The sequence below is a fragment of the Petaurus breviceps genome, unplaced genomic scaffold (genome assembly GCF_028583685.1).
Source record: "Petaurus breviceps papuanus isolate PSGF00001 unplaced genomic scaffold, PetGlider_PUasm1.0 220, whole genome shotgun sequence".
Classification (NCBI taxonomy): domain Eukaryota; kingdom Metazoa; phylum Chordata; class Mammalia; order Diprotodontia; family Petauridae; genus Petaurus; species Petaurus breviceps.
In genome coordinates, this window is record NW_027185876.1 from 6,583,608 (window position 1) to 6,603,252 (window position 19,645).

The 19,645-nt window shown below is 40.5% G+C and overlaps 1 protein-coding gene across 2 annotated transcripts in view; it reads left to right on the plus strand.

Moving 5' to 3' along the window:
- TTLL7 (tubulin tyrosine ligase like 7) overlaps nucleotides 1–19,645 on the plus strand; it is a 189,728-nt gene that overhangs the window by 69,961 nt on the left and 100,122 nt on the right. The window contains exons 2-5 of one of the 2 annotated variants that reach the window (XM_069094609.1): nucleotides 4,531–4,737; nucleotides 4,896–5,027; nucleotides 9,894–10,015; nucleotides 11,892–11,959. In XM_069094609.1, coding sequence (XP_068950710.1) covers nucleotides 4,713–4,737; nucleotides 4,896–5,027; nucleotides 9,894–10,015; nucleotides 11,892–11,959 — 347 coding nt within the window. In that variant the 5' untranslated portion in view covers nucleotides 4,531–4,712. Of the gene's footprint in view, nucleotides 1–4,530; nucleotides 4,738–4,895; nucleotides 5,028–9,602; nucleotides 9,813–9,893; nucleotides 10,016–11,891; nucleotides 11,960–19,645 lie in introns of those variants that run through there. The other variant, XM_069094610.1, reaches the window with a different exon arrangement.

A 19,645-nucleotide genomic window follows, 5' to 3' on the forward strand; every position in this document is an offset into this window, starting at 1 on the left:
ACACACACACACACACACACACACACACACACACACACACACACACACACCATTTCCCACCTTAACTCAAAATACTGAAATAAGAAATAGAATTTCTTCAAAACAGAATTTCCCCAACTGGACAAGGTGTGAGAGTTCTTTAGAGGACATCCCTCTCTTCTAGTTTTACCTGCTTGGCCTATTTTCTGATGAAGAGGGAAATATTGTCTCTTTGTTCTAGAAACTGAGCTTTGCAGAAAGCCACTTTGTTGCAATGGAGGGCACTGGGATTCTGGAACACCGTCTTGGTCCAAGGCCGGGTTGCTGAAGGGACCGGTGTCTCCTCACTTCTGTTGGAACCTGCTTGATTTTGTCATCTCCGATGTCTTGCTTGCCTAGTACTCAGTGAAAAGAAATCAGAGATGTAGCAGTCGCTTTCAGTTTTTGAAAATTTGTGCACTTATACGTGGAAATGTTCAATGCAGTAATTAGAATTTGAATGTTCTTTCTTGTATCAGAGAAATGTGAAGGATGTGAAATGGCAGAAGAATTCAATGCAGAATTCCTGCCTAGATTTTAGGCCATAACTCTCCTCCTCCCTTCTTCCCTCCCCCCCTTAATGTGATACAAAATAAAGCCTTTTTCTTATTGTTTTTGCCATCTCTTGAAACAACAGCCTTAAATGTCTAGTTGATTGGAGTTATTATAAACACATTGTGGATTACATAAGCAAATACCGCTTTCAAATACTTAATTGACATTGTCACCTACTTTTACTGAATTAAGTACTTTGTTGCAATAAACAGGACCTTTGTTTACTGCTGCCGAGCTGGAGCTGGTAGATTAGGAATACTTTCCCATTAAAACAGTTATCTCTCCTGGGGGAGCTAGCAAGCTGGCAAAAGGAAACTTGTTGTTTAGCCTAATGCTTTAAAAAAAATCGGTCTATTTTCAGAGGGGAGTGACCCCAACATAGTTACCTTTCTGGTATGATCTTATGGTTTAATTTGAAGTGATGTGAATGCCCAGGACATCAGACACACCCATATTTCTAATGAAGTCCTCAAAACTCTCCCAGGAAGAGTCTAATTGATTTTTCAGATTATTTGCCTGTTTGATTATCTGTGCCACTGATTTATTAGGATTCCTGAGAAATCATAAAGCTTTAGAACTGGGATGGATGCTGACTAGAGGAGGGTTGTCATAGATTAGATTTCTGTGTTTGCGTTGGTTGGAGGGTGGATCTGAGCTCATTCATGTATTTTTACAATATGCGTTGCATCATGATGGAAAGCTCCTTAAGAGTAGGAAATGGTTTTTATTTGTTATTCCCCGGAGCAGGTAGCATAGCTTGAAGGTGGTGTTCAACATTGGCTTTAATCGATTTCAGAATTATGAATTTTTGTAAGAACTGGTTTCAGTTCATTTTCTCAGTATATTTTATTAATCTGATGGTAAAGTTTTCTGGAGAACTATACCCAAAAATAAATAAATAAATAATGGTGTCCTCAGACAATCCCACTCAAAAGCAAATGGAGCTCTTAAGTGCCTTCAATAATGAAGCTCATCAGGGATAAAGTGCTGGAAATGTTAGGTTACGTTTTAGTGAGCTGCGTTTTCATTAGCATTACCATTCCAGCTTTGCAATTTGTTGGTTGTATGACCTTGGACAAGTTGCACATGTACTTTGGACCCCGGTTTTCTCATCTGAAAAATGAGAGGATTGGGGCAGATGATCTCCAAGTCCCCTTCCAGCTATACATCCTATTATCCTATGAACAACACATATTGATCCAGTCATCACTAAGTATGCTGCATTGTAGTGGATATGATTTGTCATTTTCAAAATGCAGCAAGAGCCTTTAATTAGATTCAACAATTTGGTTCAGCATTTAAGGAGTTCTTGCTAGTTCAGAAATATTGTCTTTAGGAAATCTCTTCTGATGCTTTTTAATAGAGAAAGAGAAGTGAGAGAAATACAGTAGGAAACGCCAATAAAAAGTAAATCCATGCTGAAAGCAGACACCTAGGACCTCGGGGGTGGGAGGTATGGTGAAGGTCATTTTGTCACAAGCTCCCTGTATGATAGCTGAACTGTTAATAGGATCCTCAGCAGGTACTCATCCAACTTCTGCTTAAACTTTTCCAGGGACAAAGAGCTTGCTACCTTATGAGACTTGATTCCATTTTTGAAAGGGACCAACTGTTAGGAATAGCTTCCTTAGACTGAGCCAAAAGCCACCTTCCTGTGACTTCCACCTGTTGGTTTTAGTTCGCCTCTCTGGAGCCAAGGATAATAAATCTAATTTGTCTTTCACATGACAGCCCTTCAAATATTTGAAGACTGATATCAAATCTCCCTGAAAGTCTCCGGTTCCTTCAACTGATCCTTGTATGACATAGTTTCAAGGCCCTTTACCATACCCATCACCTTTCCCTGGACATGGCCCAACTTGTTAGTGATACTTTGGATTCCTGACTTCCTTGCTGCGTGTGGATGGTCTTCATCTTCTCAGATAGCAGCCCCCTACACAATCTCTTATCTTAGGAGGCTTTTATTTTTGTCCATTTTTTTCTGTATCTCCTTGTGAAGATCAGCTGGAAATATTTCTCCTATTTTTTTTAGTATCTTGTGTATACGTACCACTTGGGCTCTCCATCTGTCATTGCTTATTCTCCTGTGACTGTTCAGTGGATGGATAGTCCTTTCTAGTTATAGACTGCCTTATAATATCTTTTGTGTCGTTCTTTATATGCATGATGTTGTTTGCAAACATTTCTTAGCTTCCCTGTTGCTGTCCTGTGTTTTTTGGGTTGCATTCAGATGGAACACTTAGCTAGGGATGGGTAACCTAAGGATGTTATACAGGCATTCTCAGCCTTCATGAGCTTATGTTCTACCTGACGGGCTGTGGAGAGGGGGGGATCTATAATACATACTGAGATAAATATAATAAGGTAGTATATGATAGGACCAAAGACTGGATTCAGATCTAAGATGTTGTGGGAAAACCTGAGGAGAGGGAGAATCTTTGAAATCTTTTTAGCTATGCCACATTAATCAATGTGGTATGGTAGATAGAGGGATGGCCTCAAAGTCAGGAAGACTAGAGTTAAAATCCTGCTGCTGACATTCTGGCTATGTGACCAAGCAAATCATGTAACTTCTCAATGCTCTAGGCAGCTCTGAGTTGCCAGTAAAGTCTAAGGTGCAGAAAAAGTGCTGACCTCTGCCACATAATACTAGGGACCTTAATACTGTAGACTTTAATAATTACTGTTTAACCTTTAACTCTAAACCTGGATGGAACACTGAGATTCTTAGGCAAGATATCAGTATTATCAGTTTCAGCCCAATCAATTTTTGAAGGACTTAAAGAGACTGTGATCTAATTATCAAGTTTATGAATTAGCCAAGACCCCATACTTTCCTTCTTCCATTCAGTAGAGGGAGCTACCTACACAGGTAAAATAAAAACTCATGCAAATATAAGGACAAATTGAGTACTTGAGAGACAGCAGGGCCCAGTGGATAAAGTACAGACCTTGCTTGGAGTCAGAAAGATGTGTTTTTAAGTTCTACCTGTGACAAATTCTGTGTGACCAAGAGCAGGCCATTTAACCTCTCAGTGCCCCCAAGGAACTCTCCAAGACTGTCCATCTACATAGGCTGAAGGAATTTCCACTTTAGGAGTTCCCTCAAATATTGAAATGGATCATTGAATCATTGCTCTGGAACTTTAAGGGACAGAGCAGGCCATCGACTATTTGACAGATGTGGAAACTGAGGCCCAGAGAAGGGAAGGAACTTGACCGAAAGGCATCTGATGGAATCCTTATAGTACTCTCTCAGGTGCTAAAGAGCTTAACTCATCCTTGCTTGACCATTCTACAAGTCTCACTGTTCATGTCCTCTCATAAGTACAGGTTTGGAGTGCCACCCCCTCTACCCCCCTAAAAATAAACCAAAAAACCTCAAACCAAATAAAACAAATATAACACAGAGAGGTGAAATTGGAGTGATTAAGGAAATGGAGTTAGTGGTGGTCAGCGGCCATTTACTGTTCATTCTGGGTAGGTCTACCAGATGAGCTGAGATTTCAGAGGTACTTCATGGTCAGTCAACAGTTAGCCTCTAGCATTTATTGCCTACCCCTTGTGTACACGATCCTTTGCCAGGATCTTGAAAGAATGAAAGGTAGAAGGTTTTGGCAGGGAGGATTAGTAATTCTATTCCAGGAAAGTGGGTGGCTTTTGTGACAGGTAAGAGGAAAAGGGATGTAGGCAGTGAACAGAAGTGCATGACTCTGTTTGAAGCTGGCCTTTCGTCTGGAAGTGGGTGAAGGATGGAGGCCTGGGATGGCTAGTGCAGGGTCTGAGAGCCTGGCTTTAGAACCTTCATGTCATCCCTCCAGGTGACAAGGGACTAGAGAATCAGATTCCGATTGAAGAAAATGCTTTGGCATTGTCAAAGAGCTTTTTAGCATTTTTGTTTGTCAACGTGTGCTTTGTAGTTGCTGAATTTTGAGATTATCTTCTTTTTCCTTATAGGTACCTCCCTTTTCCATTACTTAAGCTTTCTGGAGTCAAAGGATTTTTTTTCCACTGAGATGGTATGATAGGAGCTTTTGGTGATTTTAGACCATATCTAAATTGGGCTGATGCAGACCATACTGTTTTCTTAAGAGCTTGGGACAACATTCACACACTGTTTCTTGATCATCAGAGGTATAATGCCATCCTTGCCTCAGGAAGGAGGTAAGTATTCTGATTGAAGCCATTATGAAGTATGGCCCTTGTGGTGAAACACCCTCAGAACTTTTGAGTCAGAGAAGAAATTGAGGAATGCCTGTGGAATGCCATGTGTATGACTTGGTCTGTTTTAATGACCTTGGGCTATTTTCTTTCTCTCATAGACATCCAAGGGCCCTCTCACCTAGGTCTGGATACAGAATTGTCTTATGAAAGCAAAATTAAAAGGAAGGTCAGAAAGAAGAAGAAAAATGGGTCCATCACAGCAAATGTTTCTGGCACAAAGTTTGAAATTGGTAGGTATATATTGTAGATTAAAAGGATTTTTGTAATTGCCATTGAACTGAACTAAGTTAGCCAGTGTGGGATGTAAAGGTTAAAGAAGACTAGAAAGAAAAAGGAATAGCTCTTATTGCTAGAATGTATTTTTATTCCCTCTTTTAAAATTTGCTGCTTTGTGTGGTATTTAAGACATCAATAAACAACTAGACAATCGATGTAAAGCTAGAAGCTTTCATTATTGTTGAGTTTGGAATAAGTGGCCCCTGTTATTTTGTGTTTCCTAGCAAAATTCTTCTTTCTGTACAAAGTAGTAGCTCTAAAGCTTTGTAGATATGCTTCTAATTATGAAACAAAGAGAAACTGGCATGCTTGAGCATTTCTTATATCCCTTAGGACTAGAATTATTTTAAATTTAGTTTTGTTATTAAACAAGTGGCAGTTCTCACTGCGTAGTGGATGGCAGGGATCATGTTGGAGTTAAGAAGACTTCGATTTCAGTGTAGCCACTGGAACAACCAGGTTATGAGACCCTGGGCACATCATTTAACCCATCAGAGCCCCATACCACTGACTGAGGTTTTTAAATTACTGTTACATTGGTGCAGTTAGGTGGCACAGTGAATAGAGCACCAGCCCTGGAGTCAGGAGGACCTGGGTTCGGATCCGGTCTCAGACACTTAACACAAAAACAAGCTGTGTGGCCTTGGGCAAGTCACTTAACCCCAATTGCCCTCCAAAAAAAAGTAAATTACTGTTGCTACATCTGCATAGGTGGAAGGAATGTCAATTCTGGAAGTTCCCTATGCTGATGGATTATGGAACTAGACCTTGGACCCCACCCCATCCCCACCCAAATGGAAAAATGAATGGATAATGTCAGTTATTTTAAGAAAACTTTTGTATGAGGGCAGCTGTATAACAGAGAGCTGACCTCTGATCTGAATACTTGTCCCTCCTCCTGCCATATACTGAGCAGATAACCCTGGCCAAGGCACATAATTTTTCAGTGCTCAAGGCAACTCTTGTGAGACTAGTTATAGAAAAGGTGCTGACCTGCATTGTTAGAGAGAGTATTCTGAGCCTGGAGGTCCCATGGCAGTGAAATCCCAGGTCAAGGCACTTCTCTCCAAGGAGGGGTTTTATAGAGCTTAAAATAGTTACTCAAAAGGCTCTTCTGGACATCCCACAGTATGGAAAATGTACACATGAAAATGCCTTGTCAGCCAGATAACAGCAACCTGAAAGTCAAGGTCTTGTACTGGTGGGCTTGCTCTATTCCTTCCAAGGTTTTGGGGACTTCGGGGGTCACCAGATTCTTCTCAAGTCACATCCCAACTTTTTTGAATGAGTATTTGAACAATAGAGAGTGAAGAACTCCTAGGATCTAGGATTGGAAAGGAACCTGAGAAATTATTTAAATGACCCTACTCATTTGACAGATAAAGAATTAGAAACCTGCCTGGGTTACATGGTTGGTCAGGAACAGAGGTAGAACATAGATGGCAGCCCCTGGACTTTAGCCATTCTTCATAGCCCTTCTAGTAAGCCTCCTGTACCCCCTCTTTAGTACTCCCCTCTTTGATATGAAAGAGCAGAAAAAAATTCTAAAATTTACCATGCATGTAAGAAATAAAATTAAAAAATTAATTAGCCACCTATGCTTGTTTCTTAAATATTTTTGGTACCTACTTGAGAAGTTTCCCTTAACCCCCTGGGGATACAGGTATTCCAGGTTAGGAATGCCTGCACTAACAGAACACTGTACTGCCTCTTAGAGTTAGTAACTTTAAAGTGAAATACTTCTTAGTGGATCATCAGTGAGCCCTGTGGAGGAACGGTTGGCATGTATGCCTTTCATTTTTTCCAAGAATCAGAGGACATCAATACTCCAAGGGTCTAATTTCACTGCTGTGGGTACTTTCCCCATGGACAGGCATTGCAGCTTCTTCATGCCTTACAAGGTGGTCTTTTGGAGTTGCTGTGGCCAAAAAATTTATCACCTTGCAGCCAATTCAGTGATGAGGCTCTCCAAACTTAGCTAGGCTGGTCTTCAAAGGCCAGACCGAGAGTCTGGGCCCATTCTTTCCAGCCAGGGTCACCTTCACAGCATAATGAGTGAGTGTATCAGAGGACTTGGGTGGAGAAGGGATCACTAAACTCTTTACAAATACTATACTTATTCAAAAGCACTCCTTTCCCCCCAAATTTTCATTCCACAACTGGGATAGAGGGGGAAGGGGAGAGAGGGTCCTTGTCTGCCCTCACCCTCTGCACACTTCATTAATCTTTAAGATACTCTTCCCATTTACTAGGAAACAGTGACTCATCTGTACTTAATCAGCAGCCAGTGGCCAAGTTAATTGTAATTGAGGTCCCCTAATAGTTCCTGACTGTCCTAGTTGCAATCTGAAAGTTGTTTCATAGAGTAAAAGAGCTTTAAGAAGGACATTAGAATGTTGTTTATGGCAGTGTGTCAAAAATACTTTGTAAACCTTGAAGCACTGCATGAATGAGAACCATTGTGCTAAAAGAGACTTGTCGAGGTATGTGATTGGGGAGACAGAGAGACAGAGAGAGAGAGAGAAAGAGAGAGAGACAGAGAGAGAAAGAGAGACAGAGAGAGAGAGAGAGAGAGAGAGAATTTTCAAAGGGATGGAAAGATGGTGTTTGTACATATGATTTCCTTTCCTTTCAAGTTTCAGGCTTAAGGCTTAATTCCCTTTGGACTAGGGAGAGCCAGTGAAACTGAACCCAGAACCTGGCCCTAGGTCCTTGGATTCCTAGGGGAGGAACGCTGGGTTACCTGTCCCTGTGTCTCTTTGCTTAATGAACAGGACCAGTTATCATGGTTCATTGGGGTGATTTTAGAGATTGGAAAAAGGAAGGAAAGAGGCAGCTATTCATTGGAAAAAGGAAGGAAAGAGGCAGCTATTCATATGTTAAGGAGACTGAAGATTATTTATTTCTCATTTTCCTTTCCATAGCCATAGGCAAACAACTCACTCTTGATTCAGTTTAAGTCTTTGCCTGCCTTGATTAGGTTGAGGTGGTATAAAATGCAAAGAGCTTTTAGATTGGCTGGTGGGTAAGCTTTGTGTGGCCTTACGTGACTGCCCACCTGTCTAAGTCAAACCCAGGCTCCTCACACCTAGAAGGAGGCAGAACTGGGATTCATTGTGGTATACATGGAGAGAGTAGGGAATTTTCAGCCAGGTCAGTCCCCTTCTTTGGGATGTCAGGTTTGTTTCCAGTTGTTTGTTTGATTTTGCTGTTATAGCTAATGCAGCTCTAAGTGTTTTCACACAGATAGCTCTTTTTAATGATACCCTTAGGGTATATATTAACAGTGAAGTTATTGGGTAAAAGTTTGTGATTATTTTTGTAACTCTAATATATACTCTTAGCCCTGACTCTTAGGCAAGCCACTTAACCTGGCGCCATCTGCTTTCTCAACTGTAAAATGACAGGATTGAATTTGATAATATCTGAAATCCCTTCCAGCTCTGAAATCCGAGGAGTCATTGATTCTATCCTGATCCTTTTATTTGGAAGCCATAGTTCGGAAAGATGTTCTTTGCTTTGTATGGTGGTCATCTGAATTCAGACTTCAGTGTATTTCCATACTTCAGTTAAGTTGCGATTTGATTCAAATTGCTAGTAATTAGGAAGTTATAATACACTGACTTCTTTTTTTTTTTTTTTGGAAGAAACATTGGTTTTAAATCCTCATGTGAAGTAAGAGGCCTTGGTGAAGAGTACAGGAGCCTACCCTCTTTTTGTTTTTGTTTTTGCCTTTTTGGAGGGCAATTGGGGTTAAGTGACTTGCCCAAGGTCACCTGGCTAGTTTTTGTATTAAGTGTCTGAGGCCAGATTTGAACTCAGGTACTCCTGACTCCAGGGCCGGTGCTCTATTCACTGTGCCACCTAGCTGCCCCCCTACCCTCTTTTTACACGACTGTCCTCACAATTTTGTTTTGAGGCATCATAATGAGGGAGAGATTGGTGGAAGTAGTCTGCCATCTCTTATTATGTTAGAAATTTACCTGTTCTAATGGAAACCACTTGAGATTTCATCAGGAAAATTGATTCCCTTCTAATTATTGATTAGGTATAGTACACCAGCAAAATTAAATTTTTTTTAAATTGCTGTTTATGTTAATATGTAAACTTAAAATTCAAGTGAAACCAAAATCTTTCATTGGGCTTTACCATTATTCTCAACTTGAACATCCAGGGAAATGCAAGTGTGATGGTGGGATTAGTCACTTATACACAAATGAACTTCCCCTAATTATTAGGCTTCCCCTAATACATGGGAATTCAGGCCAGGATAGTGGTTAAGAGAGACTCATGTCAGGTCAGGGGCTTCCTATTGGGACCCTTGTTCATCACTGACAAGTTCTAGTTCAGCACAGCTGCTGGGGTGCTGAAGACTAAAAATAATCCTGACTAGGGATTGATGACTAGTAGACAGTAGAGTGCAGGGTTATTTTTACCATGGCTCTTCTGGAGCTGGCCCAAGGTCAGCGATAGGCCATAAAAGTACAATTCCCCTAACAGAAGTGGTATATCTGGGCTCAGTTGTGCTCACTGATGATGTATAATATTTATCCCTTTCGTGATTTGGTACACGAGTTAAGTCTCAACAGATGAGTTTTGGGGGCCACTGGGGAAGAGCTTTAATTTCCCACCACCCGTACTGATTAAATTGTACTCACAGCTACTCACTCTTCTGACACTAAAAGTGTACAGTTTTCCCTGGATGTTTTCCAAATTAAATATTGTGGCGCAAAGGCCAGGTACTCAGTGAATTCATATTGAATATTTTCACGATATCTTTGTTTGTGAAATGTTTTTGCTACATTATTTGTTATTTGCAGTTCGTGTAGTAATAGATGAGATGGGGTTTGTGAAAACTCGAGATGAAGATGAGACAAGTAATCTTATATGGTGTGATGCTGCTGTTCAGCAGGAGAAGATTGCGGAGCTACAGAACTATCAGGTGAGAAGTGGGGATGAGGATGGCTTTCCATCAGGAGCTTCCTGAGGGCAGGGCCTGCTCTCCTCTACCCTTGGGACTTAGCACAGCGCTCTGCACACAGTGAACACCAAATGAATGCTGATTGAATGATGAAGGAATTGTATCTGAATTTGATATCAAGCTAGAGGAATCATCTAGCTGTCTCTGTGTATATTTGGGTGTGTATGTATATATTATATGTATGTATAATATGTATGTAAATGTGTGTATGCATTTATATACACACACCCTTGTTTATTCATGTGACCCTGGGCAAGTCAGTTACCTTCTGGGGATCTCAGATTCCTTATTTATAAAACGTGGAAGTTAGAGTATATGACCTCTAATGTGCCTTCTGACTTAAAATTTATAAGAACTTTGATTTTCTTCAGGAATGTAAGGTTACCTCTTAACTATAACATGTCACTGGAGGGAGACCTAAAAGAAGGCTTAGTGAAAATATTAATAAGGGACATTTCTGTAGCACTTCAAGGTTTATAATTTCTTTTACATATTTTATCTCATTATCTCCAGAACAGCATTATAAGTTACTAAAGATGGCATTATCCCCATTTTATAATTAAAGAAATTGAGGCTTAGAGAGAAAAGTAATTTTCTCATGAGCTCATAGCTTGTTAGTGTCAGAGGCAAGATTTGATCCCATTTCTTTCTGATTCTAAGTCTGACCCTCATTCCTTTAGACGGTGCTGCCTTGACAGTCCTCTTTGGAGCACCTTGCTGTGTTGAAATAATTACTAGTGGATTCTGCTCAGTTGAATGATTCACTCTTTTGGGTTCTTACTATTTTCCCTGTTATTTTGCACATGACCCTCTTGGTTTCAGACCTAAACTTTTTGTGACTTCTCAGGAAGGCTTGAGAGAAGAAATAAAAAATATTAGGCTTGAGTGTTGTCTCTATCTCAGAGATGGTTTTGAATTGGTCAGGTACTAGCTGTGAGACCTTTGGCAGGTCACCTCTCTGTTCCCTGAGAATTATTTGCCTTATCTTCAAAAAGAGATAATCATGTTCTTCCAGCCACCTGCTTCTGGAAGAATGTAGAGTGGGTGCTCTCGAAGCATGAGGCCACCATCATAGTTCAGATGGGATAGGTCTTGCAGAGTTGTTGAACAGAGAATCACAATTTGGAAACTGGGAATTTTCTCAGATCCACTTGAGTCCTCTGTTCAGATTTTGGTGTAATTATTTTGTTTACAGGACATTATAGCTGTGATGAAAATTAAGCACAAAAACACACCAAAAATCCAAACATGAATTATGGTCAAGGTGTCAATGTTTTGAATAACTGTTCTTACTTACTATAGATAATTCATGGTTGACTGTAGAGACAAGTCGTTGTTGGGTCTGTAAGAAAATTGACTTTCTCAACACCTGTGGTTCTCTAAAGACTGTCTGTAGTAGCACAGAAGTATCGGATGGGCCAAAACAATCATTTGGGCTCATGGATTGTAGTATTTGAGAGTGGAAGGAGCCATCAGGATCACCCAGTTCAATGTCCCATTTCGTGAACCACAAGGAGACAGAGACCCAGAGAAAGAAAATGATAGAATGGGTTGTAATTAGCCTAATCAAGATTTGAAGTGAACTCCTTAGACTACAAATCTAATACTCCTTATCCTGTTACTTAATCAAGAGAGAGAACCAGAACTTGAGCATTTGTGTAAACTCTCTATATGTGATTGGAAAAAAAGACATTTTTTTCTTTCTGCCCTGCATGTATTTACAAAATTCTTGACTCACATAAATATTAAAAGCTTCTTTATGAAGGATATGTAAGTAAACAAATACATGATTATAAACCAAGAAAATACTAATGCCTCCTTATGTCTTGTTTTTCAGAGAATCAACCATTTTCCAGGAATGGGTGAGATCTGCAGGAAGGATTTCTTAGCAAGAAATATGACCAAGTAATTCTATTTTTGTTGTAATAGAGAAAAGCTATTTGGAATCTTTATTGTGAACATGATAGTACTAAATTACACCAAATCACATCAACTCTAAAAAGTAATGTTTTGCTGGCAAGGAACATTTAAATTTTTTCTCTTTCATATGTCAAACAGTGTCTGCACACTTGGTAAATACTTGTTTGAATGCCAGTCTAAAACTTCCAATGACTATGATTTGTTGGGTTATTTCAAATACTGCTCAGGACCTTGTCCATTTCCTATGGAGCCATTTAGCATGGAGGTTAAACATGTTAGAGGATAATGATATTCCTTTCTCATATTGAGCTAGTGTCAATATTTCTTCAGGATCCTTGTATGGAATGTGACCACCTTCTGATTACTGTTTTTGATTCTTCTGAGGTGTTCAGTCATAAAGTGAAGGGATTCATTGTCAGCCCCACAAAGAGACAAGGAGTAGTTATTTATCAAAAGCATAAACCACATGAGATAGCTTGCTTGGCTTTGAAGGCATCTACCCTCTAGCTCTGTCCTGCCTGCCTAGCCCTATTTCCTCTTACTTTTCCTTTACATGCCCTACATTGTAAGTAAGCGGGACTAGCAGCTATTCCCAGAACCCAGGGTGCATTTTCTTTGTACCTCTGTGCATTCCTGTCTGCTCTCCTTCATTTCTTCCAACCCACTCCTTCTTTGTCTTCCACCTGTTGTTCCTTCTCTTCGAGTACCAACTCTGGTGCCATCCACCCTGTGAAGCTTTGCTCTGATATTCCTCAGTTGAAAGTGTTCTCCTTGTCCCCAAATTCTTCTAAAGCCGAGGTGTCAAACACACAACTCACGGCAACACTCCAGAGTGGAGCCTGAACCTGATTTAAAGGCAGTTGGGAAATATTTAACAAAGTAAAAGTACATACATCATAGATGATATTCCATTGGAAAACTAAGTCATTATTTAGCCCACAGAGATTGTGGTCTCCAGATTAGTGGTCCCCATTTCTATTTGAGTTTGACACCTACTATTATCGTAGTTCTAGAGCACTTGGCTTCTGTTCCTACTTTACCTAGTGCCTTGCTTCTCCATGTATGATTTGTGTCTCCTTAGTGGATTGTAAGCTCAGTGAAGCAAGGACTGTGTTGTTTTTCATCTTCTGTGACAAACATTCAGTGGGTGCTTAATAAAATTATTGAATTAAATTGAATCTTAGACGTTTTAGAATCCAAATCCAGAAAGTTTTGAATACTTAAAACATACCATATTTAAGTAGCATTTTTCTTTTAATTTTTTTAGCTGAATACTTGTTCTAAATCATTTATTAATTTATTTTACAGTTGGGTTGAATCGAGATAGGTAATTAGAATTAATTTGAAAACATTTTGGTAAAATTCTAGCTTTAAAACCTTGATTTGTGAAAAACTAAAGTTAGAACCCTTGAAACTCTCAAATTTAGTGTCTCGTCTTTATCTAGGACTTCTAGGAACAGTCCCGTGGACTGCCTTACGAGGAGAGTAATGAGCTGACCCCATGTAATGTGGGTAATGAGTAGAGGCTAGCCTCTTCTTGGTGATGCCATTGAGAGCTTTGTGCCTTGAAGGGAAGAGTTGGTCTATACAGCTACCAAGGTCTTTTCTAAGACTTTTACACAAGGTCACGTGGCATGCATTAGCCTCCTTTTCTTACATGTTTCATACCTTGAGGAAGCAGCTGTCCCCTGAAAAAACTTAAAAGTGTCCCACCCTCCACCTCCCCCCAGTGAATGTAGCTTCAATAGGAAACTAGGAGCGCTGGGAAGTAGTGTTTCTCATTGCAGATTGACATTTTCCTGCCTGACTTCTCAAAATCATCATGCTGCTGCTGCTGCTGTTATTAGCTGCCCTATTTGGGGCTTTCTTGGCAAAGATACCGGACTGGTTTGCCGTCTCCTTCTGCAGTCCATTTTACAGGGGAGGAAACTGAGGCATACAAGGTGAAGTGATACACTCGCCCAAGGGTTCACATCTAGCAAAAGTCAAATTTAAACTCGGGCAGATGAGTCTTCTGTGCTCTGTGCCCTATGGTGCCACCTAGCCACCCTTTGTGCTATAGCAGATGTATTAGCCATTCCATTACTGGCTACTTTTTTTCCCCTTATTTTATTTTTCTTGGCCTTCCCTTATTTGGGATGTGTAATGAAACTCCTCTGCTTCGCTTTTGGGGGCAGTTCATCTTAGCTGTGCTGAATATCTCTTCCCAAAGCAGCCCAAGTTGTTGCGTGTTAGATGGGATTGTTAACTCTGACTCTTTTGTTTTACACCTGTCTCAGAGTGTTTAGAAATGCCCTCCCCCCCTTTTTTTTCTGGTTTTGGTAAAAAAAAAAAGACAGAAGAGAATAGGATATTTTGCAATACATGTAGAAACTCAAATCAGTGTTTTCATTAGCTCCCACCTGGTACACACTTGCCCTCCTCATCCCTTCTTCCCCCCACCATTCTCATGAAAGTGGTGAGATACAATGGCACCCATGACCCAGGAAGCTAATACTCAAATTGTCTGGGTATGGTGGTGATCCACATGCTAAATCACCTAGCATTTGTTTTCAATACTACAGGAGGTTGTTGTTTGAGACATTACCCAACAATGATAGAATTGATGGGACATATTTGAAGAAGTATGGATTATTTCCCCATTGGATGGTATGTGATAGTTTGGTGACTATGATGTCAGGTTAGAGGCAACAACCTAAGGATTGTGAGAGGAGAAAAGTGAGGGGATGGCATTCAGCCGCAGGTCTTGTCTTCCAAGAACCAACTAATCCACAACCTGAGAAATAGAGAACCCACAGTATTTATGTATATTATGCTCCTATAGATGTAGTGCTAAGTCTTAGGGATATAAAGACAAAATGGAACGATCTCCATCCTCAAGGACATTACATTCTGTTTGGAGAGAAAACATGTACATAGCCAAGGATGCCAAGAATAGGGATAAAATTAGTGCAGGGTTATTAGGAGGGGAAGATGCTAGGGGTTATCTTTGAGAAAAGGTAACCTTAGTTTAAGAAAGCAATTTTAATGCTTTTTTTTCAGCATTTAGGATAAATCTCAGTTTTCTTATCTGTAAGATATGGAGACTGAACTATATGACTTCTAACATCGCTACCAACTTAAAATTTGTAAGACCTTTGATTACCTCTAAACTGTGTGTCATTTAAGGCTTATCATAAGACTTGAGAGCAGGACAGTCCACTAAAAACACTTGGGTTAAGTGGAATCTATTTTAATGGACCGATTGACATAAAGAAGCAGCTGTCTTTGGGACACATGATTTACCTACACCCCTCGATTCTTACCACCCTCTTTAATATTATGCCATCCCTTCTTGGCTCCCTTAATTTATCCTTTTCTACTATACTCTTACAAGCCTCTGAGGAATACATCTCCTCGATACTGTGAAACGAACACTGACCTTGGAGCCAAAAAAGCTTGGTTTTAGGTCTACTCTGGCACTAATAACCTCTGTAAGGCTCAGTATTCTTATCTGTGAAATGGCTATAATACATAATACCAGAACCATACAAAAACTCCACAGTATTGTTGTCAGGGTCAAATGAGATAATGCATATATGACCCTATAATGCTATATTATGGACTTCCCTGAGGGTTGGTAAGATAACAGAAGATCTGTGAAGGAGCCCCCAGTGTGAGGCATTCAGAGTCTAAGCAGAGGTGGTCTGGCTCGAATCTCTTATTGCCTCCTTTAATTTTAATTAAATTCAGCAAACTTTTATTAAGCATGTCCTCTGTGTGAGACCCTGTCCTGGGTGCTAGGGAAACAGAGATTCAAGGAGGGTGCTCTTAAGATGCTTAAGATTTAATATATGCCCAAATTAGTATCATACTACATACATGTAATAAATACAATGCAGACATTGTAAGAAATTTAAGCAGGGAGAGATTGCTTCCCTCTAGAGGGTTCAGAAAAGGGTGCATGAAGGAGGTGACATTTGAGCTGGGCCTTAGATGAGAGGTTGGGCTCCATGGGCTCCAGCTTTAGAGATGTCAGGAGCCTTAGAGATCAGCCAGGATACCCCCACCCCACCACCCCTTATTTTACAGCCGAGGAAAATGGGACCTGGTGATATTCATTGACTTGGCTAGGGTCACAGAGAGGGTAGGAAGAATTTAGACTTACACCTGGGCTTTCTGACTTTAAACCCAGGGATATTTCCACATCCCTCTGCCTCTCAGATACCTGATAGGATAAAATGCCAGCTTATCTTATAATTGACGAGAGAAAAAATGACACTTTATCTCCTTATTCTACATAATGTCTTCTGAAATATCTCAGGGAGATAATTCTGCAGTCCTGTAACTGCTACTGAACATCCAGAACTCTGAAAATGTATGTGAAGGGGAGAGTGTTGGTGGGAGAATAATTTTCCATCTAATGTATTTGGGAACAAGTGGTTAAAAAAATCAAGTCCCTTCTTGAGGAAGGGAGCATCTGCTCTTTATCTCTACCCTGGTGCTGGGGCAAGTGAGATAGAAAATCCCAGAATGCTAGAATGTCAGATTGGGAAGGATCCTTGGAAAGAGGGGTACCCTGATCCCCTCTTTACCTATGCATCTCCTTTGCCATTGCTTCTGATAAGAGTCACCCCGCTTTGGCTGGAGGACCTGGAGGGGTGGGGGGAGCTGCTGCTCCATTCCATTCTGGGACTTTGCAGAGTGTTAGGGAATTTTTCATGACCTCAAGCCTAAATCTGCCTCTTCACAGTTACCACCTGTAGTGGGGCCCCTTAGGGCCAAGCAGAACTAGCCTAATCCCTTTTCCACGTGACTGCCCTTTAAATACTTTAAAGTCGCTAAGGCAGCTCTCATGTCACTCTCTCCCCCTCCCCCAAGTCTATCTTCCAGGTCCTTCAACCAATCCTCACATGGCATAAGCTGGAGGCCCTTCATGCCGTGTGGGGCAGGGGGAGAGGTCAGTGCTAGAAATAACGATTTGAGAGACATCTGCATCGAGGTGATACTTGAAGCTTGTCCAGCCAGGCTTCCAGGCACCCTGCATGGGGGCTTTGGAGAAGGAAAGAATGGGTTTGATATTTGAATCCCTTCTTTGGCTTGAAGCCCACATAGAGTCAAGCTTCCAATCTACAGAGAGTCAAAGACTAGAAATGTCATAATAATAGCTTTAGGCTAGACTTACATCTCAAGCCAATGTTTCTTCGTAGAGTTGTGCTGTAAAACTGCTACATTTTCTCGGAATTAATTTTTAAATTTAAACTTCATTCTAGATTTCAGTCTGGTAAAAACGAGGCTGTGTATTTAATGTGTATGATATTAGCATCCCTTTGGATCTTTAGTGTGTGTCTCTGTAAATGTATTCTTTCATTTAGAAGCCAGGGTGTGAAATATTTTTATATTTAAAGCTCCTCCTATTCACCCAGGAATATCGAACATTTAAATCCTAGCCAGTCTCTCATTCAACATGACTCCATGGAATTCTCTTTGAAGATAAAATGATTCTGCGTTACATGAGAAAATAATGACCCGGTACTACAGAAATAGAGGCAACTAAATTACTTGTTTAAGGTCACCTCCTAAATCTGTGGTGGGACTGGGGGGGAAAAACAACTGCCACCATCACCACAATAACCCCCCCTGTCTGATTCTGAAATTCTCAAGTCTCATTAGAGATCAGCCCCCATGCCTCCCTTGGACGCTTTGTGAGGATGATTGTTGCCAGATTACCTAAATAGATTTCAGCCCTGATATCTTTTTTGGTATACATTTTTATTTTATATTGGACTTGGCATTTTTAAAAGTTGATACTGTACTATTCAAAGTAGCGCATCATGAATTTTAAAATATACTGACTTAATTATATCTTTAGTCTGATCTAATTTCATAGTCCATATATCTTGTGAAATATGTGATGATTCATTAAAAAAAATGTTTTGAGAACAGAAAGAAACATGACAATTGACATGACTGTAATGCCGTCAGATGATTTTTATGTAGTTGTCAGAAGAAATGTCAGGATCATTCTATTGTACTGAATTTTTTAGCTTCTTCACTAAGTTCTGAGTCAGAAAGATGGGGTTGGCAATTATCTTCTCATAGTGGAAGCAGAACCCTTGTGAGGTTCTCTTAAAGGAGCACGTGAAACGATGTGAAGGTACCTCAAGTCCCCAGGAAGGAAAGGACTCAAGGGACAGGGATTCATGGCCTCCTCCTGGTCCCTACGTGTATTTCCTTGTTCACAGTAGGCCTCGCTAATCTGGCCTTTCGTTTGAGTTTCTTCCTTTTCTCCAAAAAGAATATTTAATTATAAAGTGATTTGCTCTCTTTGGATGAAAGATTCCATGGGGTTCAAGTTCACAAACATTTATTAAATGCTTACTGTGTGCTTGGTAACATTATTAACCAACAGTATTATTCTACAATAATATTATTGTTACCTTGGACAAAGGGGACCATGTGGTTTAGCCAACAGAAGTGTCAAACATTAGCCACCTGCAAAATTCCTGAGTGCTACCCCAACCAGAGTAAAATATAATTGGGAAATGTTCGACAAAATAAACACACACGGAGGAAATGAAAAATAGCCTTTGGTTGGGTGGTGGTGGTGGTGGTGGTGTTAGAGCTGGGGACTGAGGAGAGGAGGGGAGCTGGGAAAAACCTCTTGCAGAAGATAGCATTTGCTGAATCTTGGAAGGAGTGAGGTATTCTAGGATATTCTAGCTGGTCCAAAGTCTAGAGAGGGCAGAGGAGTGTTATGAGTGAGGAACAGTAAGTTGGCCAGTAAGGTGGAATTGCATTGTAAATGGAGGGGTGTGACAGGTAAGAAGGCTGGAAAGGAAGGAAGGGGACAGACTATGAAGGCCTTCAGGTACCCAAAGACTTTGCGTGTGATCATGGAGGTCACAGGGAGCCATTTAGTAGGGGAATGATGTAGTCAGACTTAAGACTTTTTTTAGGAAAGTCATTTTTGCAGTTGTGTGGAAGATGGGTTAGAGTGGGAAGAGATTAGTTAGGAGGGGGTAAATTTGCACAGTGGTTATAGGAGTAAAGGGAAGGGGACATAGATAAGAGCTATTGTGAAGGAAGAAAAAAGACAATGATGAATTGTATCTATGGGGTGAGAGCATGACAACAAGATCCAGAGCCTGGGTAACTGGGAGGAAAATGATGCCCTTAAAAGTAGTTGGGAAGAGAGAAAGGTTGAGTGAGAAAGAAAAGGAGTTGTGCTCCGGACATGTTGAATTAAAGATGCGTATAGGCCATATCTAGTAGGAGACATCTGATAGGAAATTGTTGATTGGGGGACTGGAGTTGGGTCTCAGAGAGACCAGGGCTGGAATTGAGATTGGAGAATCGTCAGGATGGAATGCTGATTTTACTTTATGAAGTTTGCAAAGTTGACTTAGGCCTTTACCTGTATTTATTCCTTATGTCAGTGCTACAAGATAGGTGTTACAGGTAATATTATCCCTATTTTATAGAAGGGGAAATGGAGGTCCAGAGTGACTAAGTGGCTTTCTCATGGTCACAACAGCTTCATTCCAAGTCCAGTGACTGTTTTATTATCGCTATTGGAACTGAACTAGATGTCTGACTTGTGCATGTCACTGAGTATTTCTCTGCCTCTGTTTCTTCAATTGCTAACATGAGAGGATTGGATTTGATGGCCTCAGAAGTGCCTTCTAGCCT